Genomic DNA, 23,523 nt, shown 5'->3' with positions numbered 1-23,523 from the left:
CTACTCTGCAACTCTGCACTCTACACTCTACACCACTCCAGTCTATGCCACTACACTCTAGGCACTATACGCTACTCTACACCACTCTACAATACTCCACTCTGCACCACTCTACACACCTGCACTCTATGCCACATGAGTCTACTCTGCACTCTGACACTGCACCACTCTGCATTACTGCACTCTCTGTCACTCTATTGTATGCCACACTACTCCACTGCACTCTATGTAACTCTATCCTGTGCCACTCTATGCCATTGCACTCTGCACCAATGCGCTCTAAACAACTGCACTGTACGCCACTGCCCTCTACTATGTACCACTGTACTCTACGCCACTGCTCTCTGTGCCACTCTACTCCACATCACTGCATTGACACTCTACTCTGCAATGTTGCACTCTCCACCACTGTACTATACACCTATGTACTACTGCACTATATGCCACTCTACTCTGCATCACTCCACTCTACAGCACTTTGCTCTACTCTGCACCACTCTACACTACGCCACTGCACTCCCTGCAACATGAGTCTACTCTGCAATCTATACCACTGCACCACTCTACACTACTGCTCTCTCTGCTACTCCATTGTATGCCACTCTACTCCACTGCACTCTATGCCACTCTACTCTGTCCCACGCCACTCCATGCCACTGCACTCTAAACGACTGCACTCTACGCTAAAGCACTCTAAACAACTGCACTGTACCCCACTCCACTGTACTTTGCACCACTGGGCTCTACGCCACTGCTCCTATGCCACTCTACTCCACTCCACACAATTATGCCACTAACTTTAAGCCATGCTGAACAGCAGCTAACATGGCTAATGGCTAAAACACATTAGCAAAGCCAATAACTCTTTCGTAGATGAGACCTATTGGCTTTGCCAATGTTTGTTAGTACTATGAGGTACCTGAAAGAACTGTGAAAAATACAATTACATCATAATAAAGGCTGCTACAAAATGCGCAAATACATTTCGGTTAGATTAAAAAAAAAAGTGTTTCTCAAATACAGATTTGAATAATATACAGTTTATACTTAGTACTAAAAAAAATTATAACACTCCATTATAACCACACACTCCACAGCTCAACTTGGAACACCATTACAATACCTCTCTAAAAGAAATGTCTTTGCCACCAGAAAACTTCAAGTGACTCCTTTTAGTAAAGTCAATGCAGGTTTTCAAGCCCCTTTGTATTTGCAGATTTACCAGTTGGGCACATTTGCATGTCTTTAGGGAAGGAGACCCCCTGTCAAAAAGGTCTGATTCTTATCTGTCTGCCCCTCCCTCAGAGCTCAGGAGACTCCCAGCCTTTCAGTCCAGCTGGGGAAACTCCTCTGCCCGTAATTTCGCCCTGCCTCCGTTGCCCTTTAGGTGAAAGGCTAAAATAACGGACCGTCCGTTAAAGCTTTCATCACGGACAACGGACAGCAGGGCGAAATTACGGACAGTCCGTGAAATTTACGGACGGGTGGTCACCCTACGAGTGGCAGGTTCACCTAGCGAGTGAGATGTTATTTGTATCAATAGTAACAACCTCAATATAATGTAGCACAATCCCGGGCATGCCCTTTGAGTGTGCTTACAATCCCGGGCATGCCCTTTGAATGTGCTTACTAGTGGAAACTAGGGCTATAAAAGTTAAACAAATCAAAACAGGTACTAGCAATGGGATCCAGCAGGACCATTTGCAAATGGTCAAATTCTACCAGTGGAGGGTATGGGGTCTTTCAAGAAGAAAATAATTTCCCTTGGAATTGTGGTACAGAATCCACCACAGGATGCTCTCCACGAACGTTACAGATGCGAGGCTGCCTTTGTCTTTTCTGTGAATAGAAACTTTAGTCATTTTAAGCCCTGTGTATTGATGGAGGACGACCGGCGATTCGATAATTGATGGCCCAGTGTACACATATTAACCTAAGACTTTTTTTTTGTACATTAACGAGGTTTCAAATACACAAGCTGTCCCTTGATCTGTAAACTTTGTCCAAGCAGGAAGGAAGCGCGCGCCCTGTGCAGCTGCCCCGCCCACCTCGGCTAGGTGGGATCGTGTCCCTCTCAACAGCGGCATACAATGACGTGTCACAAATGGAGCCTGGTCGTGCAGTGCCTCTTAGTGAGAGCTGTGTGCTTTCCATCCCGCGTGGGGGCCGGGGAAGCCGCGAGGAGGGCGCGAACTATAAATAAAGCGTGGCCTTTGATGCCAGACCTCCAGTGCACACCTTCCAGCTGGTTTTTGACCCCCGGCCGGTGTCAGATCTCTCTGTTTCCTTTCGATGAATGATAGGATTGTGTTTTCCTTTGAGAAATTGTTTATGTTACGGAGAACATGAAGCTGAGAGGTTTTTTTTTCTTCATTTGTTTAATATGTGCTCTACGTTTTAAGTTAGTAATTGTTTGCATTTGTCCCAGGTGTTGGCAAGTGGTTGCTTTTCTTTTGTGTGCAACATCATGGAGCTGTCCTTTCTATTGCTTCCTCGTATGAATCCCTGTAGAGGACAGGACATGATCTTCCCAATCAGTGAGCCTCGGCCCCGTCACCCTCTTGTCCTCCTGGCTCCCGTTAGCGCTGAGGAGGGCATCATATGCCTTGAATGTAACATCCACAAAAGACCCGACTCATAATCAGGGAGGACTGCCTTTGCAGATGACAAGTATTTGGCTGTGTGGGTTTTCCACTTCCGGTAATCTACAAGAATTCTTAACCCCTATCAGGTTGTTGCTTGTCACCTAAATGAGTCCTGGTTGTACAGAGTACCTTTTGAATATAGTTATAGTTGCCGTAGCAGCTTACATACAACGGTTTTTGTAAAGGTCTCTCTGTGCCAACCGGTGCTTAATTTTTTTTTAAATAAGTGCCAGGGCTCTCATCAGGAGGACACTACAGCTTGCTCCATCCATTGTCCCTCCCAGTGCTGCCAGTGACAGCACCAACACAACTACAAACCATCACACTCCTGCAAGTGTGAGAATTCACGCTATTCTAGGCCCCCAAAGCTATACGAATGGTGTTGTTGGCAGGCATTAGTCATGGTTGTTAACGTATCTTGAATTAATAAACAGCTGTTGTTGTGCTCATGCCTAAATTGGGCAGACAACGCCACCATGTGGCAGGCTGTCTTAAACTGACAATTAAATGCCGGTGCCGAGCACCAGAAACAACTGGCTCAAATTAATCTCTGGTGTCACCTTTCTTTTCATAACATAAAAGTGAATACACATCAAGCAACTACTTGGATTAAAACGTAATGCCACTGTAAAACACCTAAATCACAATACTCTGATAGATTAGTTGTGTAAAAAGTGTTCTGTTAAAGGGGAATTGAATTATCTCGTGATTAGCAAAATAAAAATGAATACCAAATACTTCATTTCAGTGAAGAACAAATGATGACCATACCATTGGGTTCCAAATGCCAGCTTGAAGGTGTGGGGTGGGGGGAGGGATTACAAAACACATACAATCCATAAATAAACCAAAAGAAGCACAAAGCTCCTGTTAGATCTGACATCTGTGGTGTTCTGTTGGTTTCACTCCCTTGATATACTGAATTACTGTTTGCTGGGATTACGACTCAGCGCACTTTACCCCTGCCAAGTAATGATAAAGTGTTTTTACTCTCTCCCTAAAGCATGGTAAATTAGTGTACACCTAATTGGCACATTTAATTTACTAGTAAAATCCCTATTCCATGGTACAACATGTACCAGGAACTTGTAAGTTAAATGGTGCTAATGGGCAATGGCACTCATTGTGCCACCCGCTAAAGTAGCCTTTTAAAACATATCTCAGGCCTGCCACTAAAGACTTGGTGTGCAGTTTGAAACCACCATTTCGACCTGGCAAAATAAACCTTTTGCCAGGCCTTAACCTTCCCTTTTTAAATACTTATAGGTCACTTCTAAGGTAGTCTCTAAAGGCTCATAGGGCAGGGTGCATTCTTTTGCACTAATAGGGCATGTGTGTTTACGTTTTACATGTCCTTGCAGTGAAAACCTTCTCAAGTTGTTTTTCACTGCTGCAAGGCCGATCTCTCTTATTGGCAAACCCTGGGTTACCTTATTACATTTGAAAAGTGCTAACTTCAGATTGGGAGCAGGTAGGGATATGCTGTTTACACTTAAAGGAATTGGAATGTAATTCCTCTTTAATGGTTAAGTTGGATTTTAAGTTACTATTTTGAAAATGCCACTTTTAAAAAGTTGCTATTTTCTTGTTCCAACCATCTGTGCCTTCTGTCAGTGTCCTGAGTCTCATGATTGTGAATGTCTCTGCAGCTGGGGTTTGTCCATTGCTTCCATACAGTGAGACCAAGAGGTCTTAGGTATGGACAGAATGATCCTCGGTTGGTTAGGGGCTGTACTCATCCTTAGTTACATTTCAAAGGGCTTTGCCTACAGCATACACAAAGGAACCTGACACCAAACCTGCCCTCCCATTTGTCACCCCAGGCAGTTTGAAGCTTTGACCAGGGGAAGGGGAAGAACTTTCCATAGCCATTTTTTAGGGGTAGGAAAGGAAGTTCCTCCACACATAGACTGGCATCAGGCGTAAATTCTGGACTCCCAGAGCCACTCATCAGAACACTCCTGGACCTGTGGAAGCTTCAGAAGAAAGACTGCCTTGCTGCCAGAAGGACTACCCTGCTGCATGAAGGACTACTATGCTCTCTGAAGAAGGAAGACTAGACCAGCTTACCATGATCCCAGGCTACCTACATTGAATCTAATGGTCAGATCACTGGCCTCCTGTTTGAGCTGCAGGGACACAACAAGCATCCAGAGGCCTGCCCTGCAACTTCCCAGCTGACAAGCACCAACTGGACCTGCGTGAGCCCTGCTGCAGCCCTCTGCTGGAGTGTGTCCTGATCCACAAGAGGTTCCAGCGAACTCCTCCCTGGCTAGCTGACGGTTACATCAGAACTGGCACAAAGTGACGCAGGGCCCCAGAATACGTGCAGCTCTGAATCAAAGGCTTCACCAGAACTCATGCAGAGCAACAGCAAGCCTTGCAGTTCCATGCCACACAGATCCCATCTGAAAACAGCACTGTTTCGAACACAGAGCGACACGAAGTCCTGCAAAGCTTCGCCACACAGCTGAAATGTTAATCAGAACTGACGCCTAGGAAAACCAGGCCGTGCAAAACCTTGCTGCACATCTATAAGCTACCATTGCAACTATCGCAGAGCAATGCTAAACCCCAAAAAGCCTTGCCACACAGATAATAGCTTAATCGGAACCAAAACAGGGTGACACGAAGCCTCGCAAAGCAACTTCATGCAGACCTTGCATTAAGGGCATAAGTTACAAAACCCAGCGGGCCTCACTGAGTCCTGTGCCTGGCCTATGCTCCATTACGCTCAGCTTGAACTTGCAACTTTGTCTCAGTCCTGCACAACCAGACAGCCACAGTTGGCGCTTTGAGTCTTTAGTTGCAATTTTTACCTAAAACTTTAAAATGTACTATCTCTTGTTCAACTATTAGATTTTTGCCATTCTGATATAATTTTATGTAATAAAATGTTCTCTCTTTTTCTAAATTGGTTTAGGATTTTTCTTGTGTTGTTTTTTCACTTTAGTAATGTTTTTGTACTGCATAAATACTTTACACAATGCCTCTAAGCGTGACTGCTTTTCAGGTTAATTTATTGACTTTTTGTGGTTCACCCTGACAAGGATTATGGCTGTTGCCTGAGTGGGGCTTCCAACCCCCTCAACCAAAAACCCAATTTCTTGCAGAACCAATATAGGATGATGATTTCTTCATGTCTGCTTTGTAACTGTCCTTTGGTTTGCTTAAAGAAGAATTCTTTAAGAAGCTCCTCCACAACAAGCGGGCAATTTCAGGTGAACACAAAAATGCAATTTTTGATAAACAATTGGTCTAGTTCCTGATACTTGGAGGAAATTAACAAACTGATTTAGTTGAATAAAATTGAAATTATTTCTTGAAAAGCTCCTAGAGGTATGTGGCTGTGGCCCTATATTAGCTGAATTCCACTAAGGAGGTGAGTGGCATTAAGCACTTGCATTGGTCTTCTATCTTTCTGTTGGCTGATAATCCTAGCATTCTGATAATTTGTTTCCTGATTCGAGCTTCAACAGCATTAATTCTAAAGAATGGACATGGGCATGAAATTGTCAGGGATACAATTTGCACATCATTTAATTGAATCTTCTATCTGACTGATATGATTCAGATGTTGGAATACAACTTTCTGTTGGGTGGTAATCCTTCTCCATTATCGCTTCATCCATTTTGCCGTATTGAGTTATTCTGCAAAGTTACGTTAGTTACCAGATATTCTGTGAAAGGTATTATAGGGCCATCAGACTGCCTCAAATTCGTCAGTTTATACCAGCAATGTGGTACAAAATACCTTCTTGGGCTTGCATCCTGTGATGAACAGATAAAAGGTTTGAAAACAAACACATGCATCTCTTTTTATCTTTTTGTGTTTTCCTTCATTACTTCATGCCGTCTTTTATTTGTTTAAGAATTGACTGGAATTTTCAGAGCTTAAGGTAGAAAAATCATTTGGTTGAACTGCATGTATCATTTGATGGGTCCTTGCCCAGCGGTGAAAGTTAAATAAGCTAATGGAGTGACCCTTTCAGTTCTCCGTCGCTACAGGCAGTCAGTTTGCTTAAGCTGCTGTTTACTGCAGCTCTTTTGTGCTGAACTAAAGAGGACTGTCAATAGAACATCCTCCATGACTCCCAAGAGAAGATGGGTATGACTGATGCTCCCCAAACCTAAACCGAAGTATGCACAACATGGTACTGGACTTCTCGTTTAACTGTAATATTATACTCACCAATTAGCCAGTGGAACTGAATAGGACTAAAATGGCTTCCAGTGCACTCAAGGCCTTTGATTACCTGGTCTTCCATGCATCCTGACCTGGGGACAACTAATACAGCCTTCAAAAGGAAAAGAAGTGTTAGGGTGTGACTTAGACGCTGGTGCACAGCGTGCAGTTTGTGAGGGTAGCGAAGGACATCACCTCTGCTACCTGGCTGGATTGCTGCCCACAAGATTGAGAGAACACGGCCAACCCCGCAGGGATCTCTGTGTGTTAGCAGCACCCATTGCCACGGTGTGTCTTGTGGAGGCACAAAAAGCTTGGTGCGCATCTGCCTAGTTTTTGATGGTCACTGAGAAAAATGTTTTGGTTTTCAGAAAAAAAACTCCCAAAGCAGGAGTTTGTTTCTGTAAAACAAAAAACGAATGGCTCTCACACTTTAGGAGATTTCTCCCAGCGTGTGAGGGTCATTATTTTGCTTTTTGTAGTTCACGACCAACAGGTTTAACTCGTCCCTTTATCCATGTAGCAGCTACTCAATGACACTGCCACCCTCCCACTTCACCCACAGTTTTCATCAACATAACTTTCTGCCCACTTCCGCAGTCTGTTTCATAAATGCCACCCCATCTAGTTAGATGATACCTTTCTCTTTGGAAGGTTGTTTTCTAGTGTTTTTGGATTTGCATGTCTGAACAGATATGAGATGCTCCCAATCCAGATTTGTGGAAAAGGGGAATGATCACTGGCGTCTTTTATCATTACTAAATGGGAGGATGGAAGTAGTTTGGTTTTGCAGGGTTTGTACGTAGGGGCTGTTAAATCCTGTTAGTATGAGAAAGCAATATTTCAAATTACATATTTTCTCAGTGAAATGATCTACCAGGAGGTTGCAGAAATGCGTTAAATGCCATTTGAAGTCCTAGTATGTTACGATGTTCAGAGGATACTTTGAGGAACTCTTTATTAGGGCATGTGCCATCCAAAATGCAATGATAGTAGTGTGTTCTCCTGACTTCCTTGGTGGATGCTTTGTATATTCTGTACTGTCTTTAATACTTGTTCTTATCGTTCTGCTTGTACATGATCTTCCTTTGTCTTTCAAGGCTTCTAAATTCTGGTTTATTTACTTATACATCGACTGTGAACCACTTCAGTTTGCAAAGACGAGGTTGATGAAGTGATCTTTTGATTGGAACCATTGTGTCCAAAGACTTTGTCAGCCTTTGGTGGGATTTACATTATGGACAGAGAATTCTGCTCATGAAAACAAATCAGTGTCTTCCATGTGCAGAGTGGACACTCCATGTGCATCAGGGCCTTTGCTTGAGTTGGAAGAAAAACCACAGGCTGGGGGGTTGTTTCTGCAAAACAAGAAATAATGAGGACTGCCTGCCATGACGTGGGGGCTGGCTGTCATTTCATATTGGCCAAAAGTGCATATGCCACACTGGTGGAAAAAGTTTAGGCAAAGTGATACCCGCTGACATGACAGAGCTCCCTGAGTATGGCATTCAGCCTTCCATGAGGAGGGCAGAGGCAAAGGCCTCCTCTGACCTGGCGGGCTGGCACGCAACCTGCCATAGTCTAAAGAAAATAATCCACTTCTTCTGCTTCCATTTTCAGTCATATGCTACAAGCCTGAGGCAAGAGTCTTCTTGACTTAATAATGAAGGTTACCTGCTGAATGAAAGTATCAGAGTAGCCACTAATAATTAACTCCCCATTTATCATTACTTGTTACTTTTCCTATTCTTTTCAACAGGCTTCTATGAATGTCTTAGCTTTATAGCTTTTGTCTCTCTATAGTTTATATTGCCTAATTATACCCAAAATAAGTATATATTTAACATACAATTAAAATACTGCACTAACCAGTCGAGAGTCTGTTCTCTTTAGTTAGGAATTGATTGTGTTCATGAATGGCTTCATAGTGGCTTTGGTTCAATTGACCATAATATTTTACCCTCAGTAAAGATGCTTCCTAAGGTATTTTGGGAAGCTCTTTCATGTGCCTCCCCTTTACAGAGCAGAAGAGAACGTGGTTATGTAGAACTGACCTTCGCCGACCGTAGGCACAGACATGCCAACTCACCCTGTATTGATCGAAGACGCCGTGTTTTGGTCCGAAACTCTTCTTGATTTTAGAAACCTTAAAATGTCCATCCAGTGAACATGAAAACGAAATCCCTTTTAGCCATTGGTATGTCATCAGCAATCACCAACATTAACGCTTCCAGAATATCTCTTTATTTCATGATGTCTGGTTGGTTTGCAACAACTATTGTGCCATCACTTACAAGATGACCCCTTAAAGACTTTCAACTTTCTCCGGGCTAAATATTTCCAAGCTGTAGTGAATGTCAGTGCAAGAGTAACGAGATCCCTATTTCCCACACCAAATTACCCTTGTTACAGATTTCAAACGAAGGCTATTTTGATGACATTCAGACATGTGTTTTTTTTCTCCAAATGTTTGTGTCACTTTGTTTATTCAGGATTTACTATATACCATGACAATTTAGTAGCATGCAAGGGTGTTGCTCGCTGGTTGAGGTGGGGAGTGAATCGGGCGAGCCCACTACACTTGGGCAACTAGGTCAAGAGAATTTATTGGTGGATGGCAGCAGTGAGGATGGTTTGTAAGAGGAGGGAATGCCCACCCGGAAGGTAGAAAGGATTTGGGGCTGTGGCTTTAATATTTTCAGCTACAAGGGGGGGGGGGTACAGAGTTGTCAGGTTGTGAGGACATTTAAGGGACTAATGGAGACTTTAGCCGTGCCATACTGAGAACAGTGTGTTTCTTGCACTGTGAATGCTTCAATGCATATAATTCTGTGTCTGTCTGGGGGGGCAGGGTAATAAAATATATAAAGAAAAACAAAATATTCGCTCATAGCAGTTCAATCAGTTGGATGCTTAACATGATGAGTATATTTTCTTTTCTCAAAATGTGCATACTTATATTAGGAAAGGTGGAATTACAAGTCCCAGCATGTTTAATGATGTCTGTTGGAAACACAGGACAAGATGTAAGTTAGTATCATGAACTTTCTGACAGCTATGTAAAGTGGATTGTATTATGTATCTTATTGCATGCAGACCCCAAACTGGGTAGGGAGCCCCCGTTTTATCACTTGTTAACTTTCAATATAGTCAGCATCAACATTCCCTATTCTAGCTTCTTCTATTTTCCTGTGTAATGTTTCAGGACTGTATTTAGAATTTGGGGGCAAGGGTACCCTGTTACCAGCATGGGTCAGTATTATTACAAGTGCATTATATCACACAGCACTTGTAATAGGGCGGACAGGACAGCCACCACATTTTGGCAGAGTATCCCAACTCCAACACTTTAGATAAATCCCTAATATGGTGTATGGACTTTGTCTTTGTACACAGTGCAAGTGATAATGATGTATCAGAAAAACCCATAGCTCCATATTGACGAATATCGACCATTGCAAAGTGACCCACTCTTTTGAAGTGAGCTCTTACTTTGTTACATTCTCTCTTGTCTCCTCCTCCACTTTCCTGCTCCAGCGGATGATACTGTGGTGGCGATCCCGTATGGCAGTAGACATGTCCGTCTTGTGCTGAAAGGCCCGGACCACTTATGTGAGTACCCGATGTTGTCTCCCACTATATTTATGCACACGTTCTCTCTAGTGTTTAACTTCTAAAAATAAATACTTAAATGCATGTTCCTTAGGAACTCTTGGCCAACACTGGTAAATGCTGAGGTTGCCGAACATCAAGGCTGCCTAGTTAGATTTCACCACCTAACATTTTCACCCGCAGCACTTTCTGTCACTCTATGACTGTCTTGCAATTTGTTTTTATGATTTCCAGTGCTTGAAATTGAAAAATAGAAGTGCAGGTACTCTGTAACCGAGTACCCGCTTGTTTCTGAGAAGTGCGGTACTCTCCAATTAAAAGTATTATGTTTTTCGTGAGAAGTGCAGGTACTCTCCCTCTAAAAATAAAAAAGTGCTGGTACTCAGTACCAGACAGTACTGGCCCATTTAAAACACTGATTATAGCTTTATCCCTTTGCCACTGTTTTCCTATCTCTCGCTCCTTCCTTCTTTCTTCCTTATCTGTATGTATTTCTCGCTCTGGAACAAAGTCTGACGATGAAAAATAAGCTTTGGTACTCAAAAAATGACCGCTGGTCCCGGTGCACTCCACCTGCAAATCACTAGCAGAATTTATGCACTGTTTCTCATGTCAGAATGAATGTTTGCATACATTCTTGAAAAAATTTTTTTTTTTTTAACTCTCTGCTTTTGTTCGTAATGGGACTGCAGAGACAGAATTTGAACATGCCGGTAGATTTTATTTAAAGCGCAGTATGAAGGTGCATCAACCCTTTATCACTCTTGGTTTTGAGCATATGATGGCGCAACAGGAGAGATGGGATGTTGTTTGTATGTCAATGAATGGTTTATTATAAATTACCCTGATTTAACTGGGCTTTTGACTGCGCTTTTGGCTACAGGGACCTTAGAGGCAGTCTTTTCTAAGTTTGCCGTTTCTGGCAATGCTGAAAAAAGAGTAACCTGAACTTTAATTAGCTCTCACAGGGCTACAGTTTCCAGTTTAAGTTTCAAGGTTTGTCGGGAGGATGTACTGTGTGCCCTATAACACCTCTCACTCCCGCACTTGTGCTGTTGAACCTGGCCCTTTTTTGAGGATTATCCCCAAACTTTTTGCCTTCCTCCTCCTGTTTTTCTGATCCTCTTTTTGTTGGCTTTAGGACTCAATGCACTTTCTCACTGCTGATCAGTGCTAAAGTGCATGTGCTCTCCCCTCTAAACTTAGCGTGATTGGCTTACACCTGATTGGCACATTGAATTTACCTGTACGTCCTTTGTATAGTGGTATCCCCTATAGCCAGGGCCTGTAAATTAATTGCTACTAGTGGGCCTGCAGCGCAGCTTGCACCATCCGCAGAAGTAGTCTTTCAAACCTGGCTCAGGCCTGCTACCGCAGGGCCTGCATGCACAGTTTACTGCCACATAGACTTGGCCTCCAAAGTTACTTTCTGAGCCTTGAACTCCCCTTTTACTACATATAGGCCACCCCTAAGGTAGGCCCTAGGTAGCCCTGCACAGCACCCTGCTGTGCAGGTAAAGGGTAGGACATGTGCCTTTATTGTGTGGCATGTTCTTATAGTGACAAACAGCCCATTTGGTTTCTCACTGCTGTGAGTGCTGCTCCTCTCATTGTTTTGCATTGGGAATTCCCTTATATATGTCTAAGTGGTAATTACGGATTTGTAAGGAGTAGCATGGGCATGTTTGATATGTTTGGAATGGTAGTGAGAAATCCTACTTATTGGTGTAGATGGATTTTCTTAGTACTACTGTGGAAATGCCACTTTTGGAAAGTGGAGATTTTTACTGTGCTTATGACTGGCTCCAATCCACATCTAGGGTAGAATGAAAAATGGGCTTTGTGCATACTTTTCAGACATCGATCACACAGGGAGGGTGGAGGTGTAACAGGATTACATTTGCATACTGAATGGTCTTCCTGTGCTGGGAGAGAGGAAGGCGGGGCGCACTTATATTTGTATAGGCTGTGCGCGGCCCTCTCATAAAGGGCTTTTTTTGTACAATGCTGAATTCCGGGGCTGGGGCTGAAAGGGGGTGTAGTACACTTCTGAGGCTCTTTTGAAGTTCCCTTTAGATCAAAGGCATTTTAAGTCTAAGTAGAGGGGCTATGACCCCAGGTTTGCAGACACTGCGTGGACATGTAACCAGACGCTGCTGGCTCTACAGTCTGCACATTGCTAGAGGACAGCCAGGAGGATCCACCATTGGACTTGATTGCTTTGGAGTGCTGTCCTGCTACCTGCTAGGCTGAGAGAAGGACTGCCACCTTGCTACAAGGACCCTTGTGCTGGCCTGCCTTTGCCTTGCTTTGGTGCCTCCAGTGTTCTTCAGGAGCTTATAGGCTTGCCTACCCACCCCCTGCTCTTGTGAGGGCGTTTCTGGGATCCAGGAGGACTCCCTTGAACTTTCCGGCATGTGGTGAGCACTGCAGTTGGCAGTGCAAGTGAGGCACTGTGACCAGGAGGAGTTGGCATGGCAAGCCCTTTGTTTTTTGCCAACTTCCTCCGGCTCTGAGTCAGTCAGGGAAACGCTAGCAATTGCCTAGCTGGTTGCAGGCGGAGCTCTCCCCTGTTCACAAAGCAGCAGGTGTGCTTTTTCTTATATCCTGGTGCCCGGAGCTTGTGGAGCAGTTTGCCGGCAGGTGCTAATAAAGCATGCACAATCTAGTGCCCCTGGGGCACAAGCAGACACCCACTCCTGCTGTTGGATCCTTGAGTGACTCAGCGCTCCGCTCAGCAGTTTTTGCTCTCGCCGCCGTTACCCAAGAAGACCCACCAGGACCCCGTGAGGCCGTTGTCACCAGGGAACGCCAGAGGAGAGTTGTGGCCCTCCAGCATGCCCTGGGAGGCTGACGGTGCTGGAGCAGGTATTGGGCTGTTGGGGATGTGCTGCATGTTCACAGGCAGCCAGCCTCCCTGAGCAGGGACCTCTCTGGTGGCGTGGGAGGTGTGGATGCCTCCCCCCTACTCTTCTGGCATACTCTTGAGGGGGCACTCAACAAGTAGCTGACAAGATGGGAGAGAATCCTTGCCAGAGGTCCTGTTCCTACAGAGCCCCTTAAGCACCATAAAACCAGTAAAAGGAGATGCACTGTGGCCTTCATGCGGAAGGTGTTTTGGGTGATTCCTTTTTGTACTGCATTTCACCATTGCATTTTATACCCTCAGTGCTCTCTATAGTTCATGACCTGATGTATATTATATTATATGTAATTTCCTTTGGCTTGTTAGGATAACAAGTATATTACAGGATCTGCATTGTACACACAGGAAGGGTGTTTGTCGTAACAAGTGCAACCTAAATGTCTGTATGTTATTGCACTAGCTATGACAGTTGCCTAGTTGGCAAAGTAATTATTGGTTTATTTTGTTTTGGTCTATGTTCTACATGCAATACAGTTTATTTTCACATAATCTTGTGTGGAGTCTCTTTTGTGGTGTATTTATCATGTCACTGGTGTGTGTGTGTGTTGTGCAAATGCTTTACACATTGCCTCGAGGATAAGCCCGACTGCTCTGGCCAAGCTACCTAGGTGGTGAGCAGGGGTTATCTTAGGTGTTTAACTCCCTTACTCTGACTAGAGTGGTGGGTTCTGCCTGGCCTAGGTATATACCCTAGACAACCAGAAACCCCTTTTCTAACAATAGCAAAATACGAAAAACTAACTGCTTAAATCCTTGGTGTCTTGGTCTTTCATTTGAAAGATATAGCATGGTTGCAGCCTTGAAGGGTAAAAGCAATCTGCAGTGCAAAATTAAACAAGCCAAAAAGCAATTAGTAATTCCTTGCAAAAAGATATTAGAATCAGCCTAACATCAGTCCAATTTAAACATGCTGCATCTCAGAAGGTGTAGAAAGATGCAGAGAGATTCAGCCTTTCCTATAATGGCATACACTACACTGTTTATTTCAGGTCATTAGAGGTGTCATACCTGGACTATAATATCCATAGAATTATGTATGAATAACTGTAAATAACAGAGATGTTATTCTCTAAGGGTCTCTGAGTGTCTTCAAATATACAATGTTGTCTATTTGATGTCACTCAGAACCCCGAGGTGAATAGCAGCCCCATTATTCACAGTTACTCCATATATAATTTAATTGCATATGTCTCCCTAAATAATCTGCCCCTGCTTCCAAAATATGTGGAGTGGCATAGAAGTATTGGGGAAGCCATAAACAACAGGGATTAAAAAAAAGGTAATTTTGTTTTAACTGGCTTCCTGCTACTGCCACCACCATCTGCACAGCACCTCCTCGCAGATAAGCTGAAAAAATACCTGGCCTCCTGCCACCCACCCACACCACACTCTGAGCAATCCCACCTCCCCCCAGCCCAATGCTGTACTCGCCACTCTCATATTAAAAGTGAAGCATTGGCATTGTGCTTACAAAGAGTGGCTTGTCAGCGTGGCTTCCTTCTTAGTGTGGGCAATGTAGAAACATGCTGACAGAGGAGAAGGTGGTTGGCACCGCCCACACAGTCTCATCTCCATGAAGTCTGTGATTTTAAAAGGCAAGCCCACGAGCCAATGAACATGACTGACGTGACATGGGCGTGATTACAATCCCCCTACAGAGAGATTAGAAGAGGGAATGGAGAGCTTTGCGCTAGCCCCTAACAAAAGGAGACCATGCCCATTAAAGAGACTGGTGTTGCTTTTTTTTCAATTCTCATTAGGTCTGTGTAGGAAGTTGGCTCTGTATGTGCTATTTCAAAGTAAGGAATAGCATGCACAGAGTCCAAGGGGTCCCCTTAGAGGTAAAATAGTGGTAAAAAGAGATAATACTAATGCTCTATTTTGTGGTAGTGTGGTCGAGCAGTAGGCTTATCCAAGGAGTAGTGTTAAGCATTTGTTGTACATACACATAGACAATAAATGAGGTACACACACTCAGAGACATATCCAGCCAATAGGTTTTGTTATAGAAAAATATCTTTTCTTAGTTTATTTTAAGAACCACAGGTTCAAATTTAACATGTAATAGCTTGTTTGAAAGGTATTGCAGGTAAGTACATTAGGAACTTTGAATCATTTCAATTGCATGTATACTTTTCAAGTTATTCACAAATAGCTACTTTAAAAGTGGACACTTAGTGCAATTTTCACAGTTCCTGGGGAAGTAAGTTTTTGTTAGTTTTACCAGGTAAGTAAGACACTTACAGGGTTCAGTTCTTGGTCCAAGGTAGCCCACCGTTGGGGGTTCAGAGCAACCCCAAAGTCACCACACCAGCAGCTCAGGGCCGGTCAGGTGCAGAGTTCAAAGTGGTGCCCAAAACGCATAGGCTATAATGGAGAGAAGGGGGTGCCCCGGTTCCGGTCTGCTTGCAGGTAAGTACCCGCGTCTTCGGAGGGCAGACCAGGGGGGAAATTTCACCCTCAGCAGCGCGGGGGCGGCCGGGTGCAGTGTAGAAACAAGCGTCGGGTTTGCAATGTTAGTCAATGAGAGATCAAGGGATCTCTTCAGCGCTGCAGGCAGGCAAGGGGGGGCTTCCTCGGGGAAACCTCCACTTGGGCAAGGGAGAGGGACTCCTGGGGGTCACTTCTGCAGTGAAAGTCCGGTCCTTCAGGTCCTGGGGGCTGCGGGTGCAGGGTCTTTTCCAGGCGTCGGGACTTAGGTTTCAGAGAGTCGCGGTCAGGGGAAGCCTCGGGATTCCCTCTGCAGGCGGCGCTGTGGGGGCTCAGGGGGGACAGGTTTTGGTACTCACAGTCGTAGAGTAGTCCGGGGGTCCTCCCTGAGGTGTTGGTTCTCCACCAGCCAAGTCGGGGTCGCCGGGTGCAGTGTTGCAAGTCTCACGCTTCTTGCGGGGAGTTGCAGGGTTCTTTAAAGCTGCTTCTTGAAACAAAGTTGCAGTCTTTTTGGAGCAGGTCCGCTGTCCTCGGGAGTTTCTTGTCGTCGTCGAAGCAGGGCAGTCCTCAGAGGATTCAGAGGTCGCTGGTCCCTTTGGAAGGCGTCGCTGGAGCAGAGTTCTTTGGAAGGCAGGAGACAGGCCGGTGAGTTTCTGGAGCCAAGGCAGTTGTTGTCTTCTGGTCTTCCTCTGCAGGGGTTTTCAGCTAGGCAGTCCTTCTTCTTGTTGTTGCAGGAATCTAGTTTCTAGGTTCAGGGAGAGCCCTTAAATACTAAATTTAAGGGCGTGTTTAGGTCTGGGGGGTTAGTAGCCAATGGCTACTAGCCCTGAGGGTGGGTACACCCTCTTTGTGCCTCCTCCCAAGGGGAGGGGGTCACATTCCTATCCCTATTGGGGGAATCCTCCTTCTACAAGATGGAGGATTTCTAAAAGTCAGAGTCACCTCAGCTCAGGACACCTTAGGGGCTGTCCTGACTGGCCAGTGACTCCTCCTTGTTTTTCTCATTATCTCTCCTGGACTTGCCGCCAAAAGTGGGGGCTGGGTCCAGGAGGCGGGCATCTCCACTAGCTGGAGTGCCCTGGGGCATTGTAACACGAAGCTTGAGCCTTTGAAGCTCACTGCTAGGTGTTACAGTTCCTGCAGGGGGGAGGTGTGAAGCACCTCCACCCAGAGCAGGCTTTGTTTCTGTCCTCAGAGAGCACAAAGGCTCTCACCGCATGAGGTCAGACACTCGTCTCTCAGCAGCAGGCTGGCACAGACCAGTCAGTCCTGCACTGAACAATTGGGTAAAATACAGGGGGTATCTCTAAGATGCCCTCTGTGTGCATTTTTTAATAAATCCAACACTGGCATCAGTGTGGGTTTATTATTCTGAGAAGTTTGATACTAAACTTCCCAGTATTCAGTGTAGCCATTATGGAGCTGTGGAGTTCGTTTTTGACAGACTCCCAGCCCATATACTCTTATGGCTACCCTGCACTTACAATGTCTAAGGTTTTGCTTAGACACTGTAGGGGCATAGTGCTCATGCACATATGCCCTCACCTGTGGTATAGTGCACCCTGCCTTAGGGCTGTAAGGCCTACTAGAGGGGTGACTTACCTATGCCACAGGCAGTGGGAGGTTGGCATGGCACCCTGAGGGGAGTGCCATGTCGACTTAGTCATTTTCTCCCCATCAGCACACACAAGCTGGCAAGCAGTGTGTCTGTGCTGAGTGAGGGGTCCCTAGGGTGGCATGAGACATGCTGCAGCCCTTAGAGACCTTCCCTGGCATCAGGGCCCTTGGTACCAGGGGTACCAGTTACAAGGGACTTACCTAGGTGCCAGGGTTGTGCCAATTGTGGAAACAATGGTACATTTTAGGTGAAAGAACACTGGTGCTGGGGCCTGGTTAGCAGGGTCCCAGCACACTTCTCAGTCAAGTCAGCATCAGTATCAGGCAAAAAGTGGGGGGTAACTGCAACAGGGAGCCATTTCTTTACACAAGCCCCCCCCAGCCCACAGGCCAGGAGACTCAGCCAAAGCTGGGAGAGTCTTCCTAGTCTGTCAGGCGAGGAAGAGTAGAGGAAATAGGCTGGTTTGTTGCAGGGCCTACTCTGCCTTACATCCTCCTGTTCAGGTCATTCCCTCTGGGGAACTGACCCACTTCCACAGTGATAGGACCTAGTCTGAACTGCCTCTTGTCTGTGCTTTTTATGTCTTCACCCATTCTCTCTATTTTGGGGTTAGAGGTATCTACCTCTGCTAATCTTATCTTAGCCAGGGTCACCCCTAGCTTACCCAAAGAGGTTACCCAGAGCTGGAGTAACCCCACCATGACCAACAGGGTCAGGGGGCCTAACTTGCTATTTGGCATGGGGTCAGACCACCATGCCAAGGATAGTGCAGCCATAAAGGCTAACACCCAGCAGAGGCCACTGACAGCTATCAGTGCCCAGAACCACACCTTTAGCTCTTCACCTACAAGGGAAGGGGCTAAGTTACAGGCTTCTTTGGGTTCAGGGTGCCTGTCTGCTGTATTAGAGTGGGGGGTTACCACATCTTGTAGTAAGCACCCTTCTTCCACTCTTTCTTCTGTTAGCTGAGGAGCCACCCACTCAGGCTTAACAGTTGCCTGACTAGCCAGGACTTCTTGTGGGTCAGGTTGGATTTTATCAGAGCCACTTTTGGAGTTCTCCCCCACTGGAGCAGAATCTCCTTGGCTTGCTGGAACCTTGGCTAAAGGTTGTCCACCTTTCCTACTCTGTTTCCTTTTCTTTTTCTTCTGGGGCCTACTTGCATTTACTGCAGAGGTAGGCACTCCAGAATCCTTGGGAGAGGACTGGCCCTGGACCAGTTCTTCTCTTAGGCTCTGACTAACCTCTGGGTAGTCATTTCCAAGGAGACAATCAAGGGGGAGGTCTATACTGACTACCACCCTTCTCCAGCTAAAAGTTCCACCCACTTCTATGGGCACAAAAGCCACAGGCCTATTAGTGACCCTGTCTGGGCTAACTCTTACTCTGGCCATCTCACCTGGGATGTACTGGTTTGAGAACACCAGCCTGTCATGCACAATAGTGTGACTGGCACAAGTGTCTCTCAGGGCAGTGGCTGGGATTCCATTCACCTGTAGGTGGTGGAAGTGTCTACTTCCCTCTGGAATCTCCAACTCACCTGTTGGGCCCTTTTTCCAGTTGAAGGCTATGAAGACCTCCTCATCTGAGGAGTCATCCCCAATGGCTACACTGGTCACCCCTGGGATTTTGCTAGGGGGTTTGTTTTTGGGACAAGAAGTGTCCTTGGTGTGGTGCCCTGTCTGTTTACAGTTATGGCACCATGCCTTAGTGGCATCCCAGCTCTTACCCTGGTACCCACCTTTGTTTTGGGTTGTGTCTCTGGGCCCACCCACCTGGTCTGGTTTTTGGGGGCCTACAGGGGACTCTTTTTCTTTGTTTCTAGTGTCACCCACTTTCTCCTGGGGAGGCTTTGTAACCCCTTTCTTTTGGTCACCCCCAGTGGAAGTTTTGGTTACCCTAGTCTTGACCCAGTGGTCTGCCTTCTTTCCCAATTCTTGGGGAGAAATTGGACCTAGGTCTACCAGATACTGATGCAACTTTTCATTGAAGCAGTTACTTAAAATGTGTTCTTTCATAAACAAATTATAAAGCCCAACATAGTCATACACTTCATTTCCAGTTACCCAACCATCCAGTGTTTTCACTGAGTAGTCAACATAATCAACCCAGGTCTGGCTCGAGGATTTTTGAGCCCCCCTGAATCTAATCCTATACTCCTCAGTGGAGAATCCAAAGCCCTCAATCAGGGTACCCTTCATGAGGTCATAAGATTCTGCATCTTTTCCAGAGAGTGTGAGGAGTCTATCCCTACACTTTCCTGTGAACATTTCCCAAAGGAGAGCACCCCAGTGAGATTTGTTCACTTTTCTGGTTACACAAGCCCTCTCAAAAGCTGTGAACCATTTGGTGATGTCATCACCATCTTCATATTTTGTTACAATCCCTTTAGGGATTTTCAACATGTCAGGAGAATCTCTGACCCTATTTATGTTGCTGCCACCATTGATGGGTCCTAGGCCCATCTCTTGTCTTTCCCTTTCTATGGCTAGGATCTGTTTTTCCAAAGCCAATCTTTTGGCCATCCTGGCTAACTGGATGTCCTCTTCACTGGAGTTACCTTCAGAGATTTCAGAGAGGCTGGACCCTCCTGTGAGGGAGCCAGCATTTCTGACTACTATTTTTGGAGTCAGGGTTTGAGAGACCCTGTTCTCCCTAAATAGGACTGGTAGGGGGGAATTTTCCTCCAAGTCACTATCTTCATCCTCTGTGTTGCCATCCTCAGAGGGGTTGGCCTTTGCAAACTCTGCCAACAGCTCCTGGAGCTGTAGTTTGGAAGGTCTGGGGCCCATTGTTATTTTCTTTATTTTACAGAGTGACCTTAGCTCCCTCATTTTAAGATGGAGGTAAGGTGTGGTGTCGAGTTCCACCACAGTCACATCTGTGCTAGACATTTTGCTTCTAAAAGTTGGAATACTTTTTAAGAATCTAAAACTGGTTCTAGAATCTAATTCAAACTTTTACAAACTTTTAAACTCTAAAAGAAATGCTAAACAGGATCTAATACAAGGCCCTAGCAGGTCTTTTAAGAATTTAGAAAACTTTTCAAATTGCAAAAATCAATTTCTAATGACAATTTTGGAATTTGTCGTGTGATCAGGTATTGGCTGAGTAGTCCAGCAAATGCAAAGTCTTGTACCCCACCGCTGATCCACCAATGTAGGAAGTTGGCTCTGTATGTGCTATTTCAAAGTAAGGAATAGCATGCACAGAGTCCAAGGGGTCCCCTTAGAGGTAAAATAGTGGTAAAAAGAGATAATACTAATGCTCTATTTTGTGGTAGTGTGGTCGAGCAGTAGGCTTATCCAAGGAGTAGTGTTAAGCATTTGTTGTACATACACATAGACAATAAATGAGGTACACACACTCAGAGACATATCCAGCCAATAGGTTTTGTTATAGAAAAATATCTTTTCTTAGTTTATTTTAAGAACCACAGGTTCAAATTTAACATGTAATAGCTTGTTTGAAAGGTATTGCAGGTAAGTACATTAGGAACTTTGAATCATTTCAATTGCATGTATACTTTTCAAGTTATTCACAAATAGCTACTTTAAAAGTGGACACTTAGTGCAATTTTCACAGTTCCTGGGGAAGTAAGTTTTTGTTAGTTTTACCAGGTAAGTAAGACACTTACAGGGTTCAGTTCTTGGTCCAAGGTAGCCCACCGTTGGGGGTTCAGAGCAACCCCAAAGTCACCACACCAGCAGCTCAGGGCCGGTCAGGTGCAGAGTTCAAAGTGGTGCCCAAAACGCATAGGCTATAATGGAGAGAAGGGGGTGCCCCGGTTCCGGTCTGCTTGCAGGTAAGTACCCGCGTCTTCGGAGGGCAGACCAGGGGGGAAATTTCACCCTCAGCAGCGCGGGGGCGGCCGGGTGCAGTGTAGAAACAAGCGTCGGGTTTGCAATGTTAGTCAATGAGAGATCAAGGGATCTCTTCAGCGCTGCAGGCAGGCAAGGGGGGGCTTCCTCGGGGAAACCTCCACTTGGGCAAGGGAGAGGGACTCCTGGGGGTCACTTCTGCAGTGAAAGTCCGGTCCTTCAGGTCCTGGGGGCTGCGGGTGCAGGGTCTTTTCCAGGCGTCGGGACTTAGGTTTCAGAGAGTCGCGGTCAGGGGAAGCCTCGGGATTCCCTCTGCAGGCGGCGCTGTGGGGGCTCAGGGGGGACAGGTTTTGGTACTCACAGTCGTAGAGTAGTCCGGGGGTCCTCCCTGAGGTGTTGGTTCTCCACCAGCCAAGTCGGGGTCGCCGGGTGCAGTGTTGCAAGTCTCACGCTTCTTGCGGGGAGTTGCAGGGTTCTTTAAAGCTGCTTCTTGAAACAAAGTTGCAGTCTTTTTGGAGCAGGTCCGCTGTCCTCGGGAGTTTCTTGTCGTCGTCGAAGCAGGGCAGTCCTCAGAGGATTCAGAGGTCGCTGGTCCCTTTGGAAGGCGTCGCTGGAGCAGAGTTCTTTGGAAGGCAGGAGACAGGCCGGTGAGTTTCTGGAGCCAAGGCAGTTGTTGTCTTCTGGTCTTCCTCTGCAGGGGTTTTCAGCTAGGCAGTCCTTCTTCTTGTTGTTGCAGGAATCTAGTTTCTAGGTTCAGGGAGAGCCCTTAAATACTAAATTTAAGGGCGTGTTTAGGTCTGGGGGGTTAGTAGCCAATGGCTACTAGCCCTGAGGGTGGGTACACCCTCTTTGTGCCTCCTCCCAAGGGGAGGGGGTCACATTCCTATCCCTATTGGGGGAATCCTCCTTCTACAAGATGGAGGATTTCTAAAAGTCAGAGTCACCTCAGCTCAGGACACCTTAGGGGCTGTCCTGACTGGCCAGTGACTCCTCCTTGTTTTTCTCATTATCTCTCCTGGACTTGCCGCCAAAAGTGGGGGCTGGGTCCAGGAGGCGGGCATCTCCACTAGCTGGAGTGCCCTGGGGCATTGTAACACGAAGCTTGAGCCTTTGAAGCTCACTGCTAGGTGTTACAGTTCCTGCAGGGGGGAGGTGTGAAGCACCTCCACCCAGAGCAGGCTTTGTTTCTGTCCTCAGAGAGCACAAAGGCTCTCACCGCATGAGGTCAGACACTCGTCTCTCAGCAGCAGGCTGGCACAGACCAGTCAGTCCTGCACTGAACAATTGGGTAAAATACAGGGGGTATCTCTAAGATGCCCTCTGTGTGCATTTTTTAATAAATCCAACACTGGCATCAGTGTGGGTTTATTATTCTGAGAAGTTTGATACTAAACTTCCCAGTATTCAGTGTAGCCATTATGGAGCTGTGGAGTTCGTTTTTGACAGACTCCCAGCCCATATACTCTTATGGCTACCCTGCACTTACAATGTCTAAGGTTTTGCTTAGACACTGTAGGGGCATAGTGCTCATGCACATATGCCCTCACCTGTGGTATAGTGCACCCTGCCTTAGGGCTGTAAGGCCTACTAGAGGGGTGACTTACCTATGCCACAGGCAGTGGGAGGTTGGCATGGCACCCTGAGGGGAGTGCCATGTCGACTTAGTCATTTTCTCCCCATCAGCACACACAAGCTGGCAAGCAGTGTGTCTGTGCTGAGTGAGGGGTCCCTAGGGTGGCATGAGACATGCTGCAGCCCTTAGAGACCTTCCCTGGCATCAGGGCCCTTGGTACCAGGGGTACCAGTTACAAGGGACTTACCTAGGTGCCAGGGTTGTGCCAATTGTGGAAACAATGGTACATTTTAGGTGAAAGAACACTGGTGCTGGGGCCTGGTTAGCAGGGTCCCAGCACACTTCTCAGTCAAGTCAGCATCAGTATCAGGCAAAAAGTGGGGGGTAACTGCAACAGGGAGCCATTTCTTTACAGTCTGCAACTGCAGTTGGGGTCGCAAACGATTGATGCATACCTTTGTGACTCATAAATAGTAGAAGGGAGAGGGTGTTCCTTTCACACCGTGTCCTATTTCTAATTTGGAAGGGGTCACAAAATACTTTTTTAATTTAAGAAAGGGGTTTTGTACATTCTAAAAAGCCCTTTTGCAAGTGCAAATTCTCTGAGTTTGGGAATCACACTGTTTGCCACCGCAAAAGGGCTTTAAACTTCAGCCCCTAACTAGGAATGAGAAAGTAACCACAGACAGTTGAATAAAGGCTGCTGAGAGGT

At 45.9% G+C, this 23,523-nt stretch overlaps 1 protein-coding gene across 1 annotated transcript in view; it reads left to right on the top strand.

Annotated features, from left to right (window-relative positions):
• ADAMTSL1 (ADAMTS like 1) overlaps positions 1–23,523 on the top strand; it is a 731,427-nt gene that overhangs the window by 322,245 nt on the left and 385,659 nt on the right. Inside the window, exon 6 of the mRNA XM_069239462.1 lies at positions 10,369–10,443. Coding sequence (XP_069095563.1) covers positions 10,369–10,443 — 75 coding nt within the window. The remainder of the gene's footprint in view (positions 1–10,368; positions 10,444–23,523) is intronic.

The sequence above is a fragment of the Pleurodeles waltl genome, chromosome 1_2 (genome assembly GCF_031143425.1).
Source record: "Pleurodeles waltl isolate 20211129_DDA chromosome 1_2, aPleWal1.hap1.20221129, whole genome shotgun sequence".
Lineage (NCBI taxonomy): Eukaryota > Metazoa > Chordata > Amphibia > Caudata > Salamandridae > Pleurodeles > Pleurodeles waltl.
The sequence above is the reverse complement of the archived record's forward strand: the minus strand, read 5'-3'. Positions and strand labels throughout refer to the sequence as shown.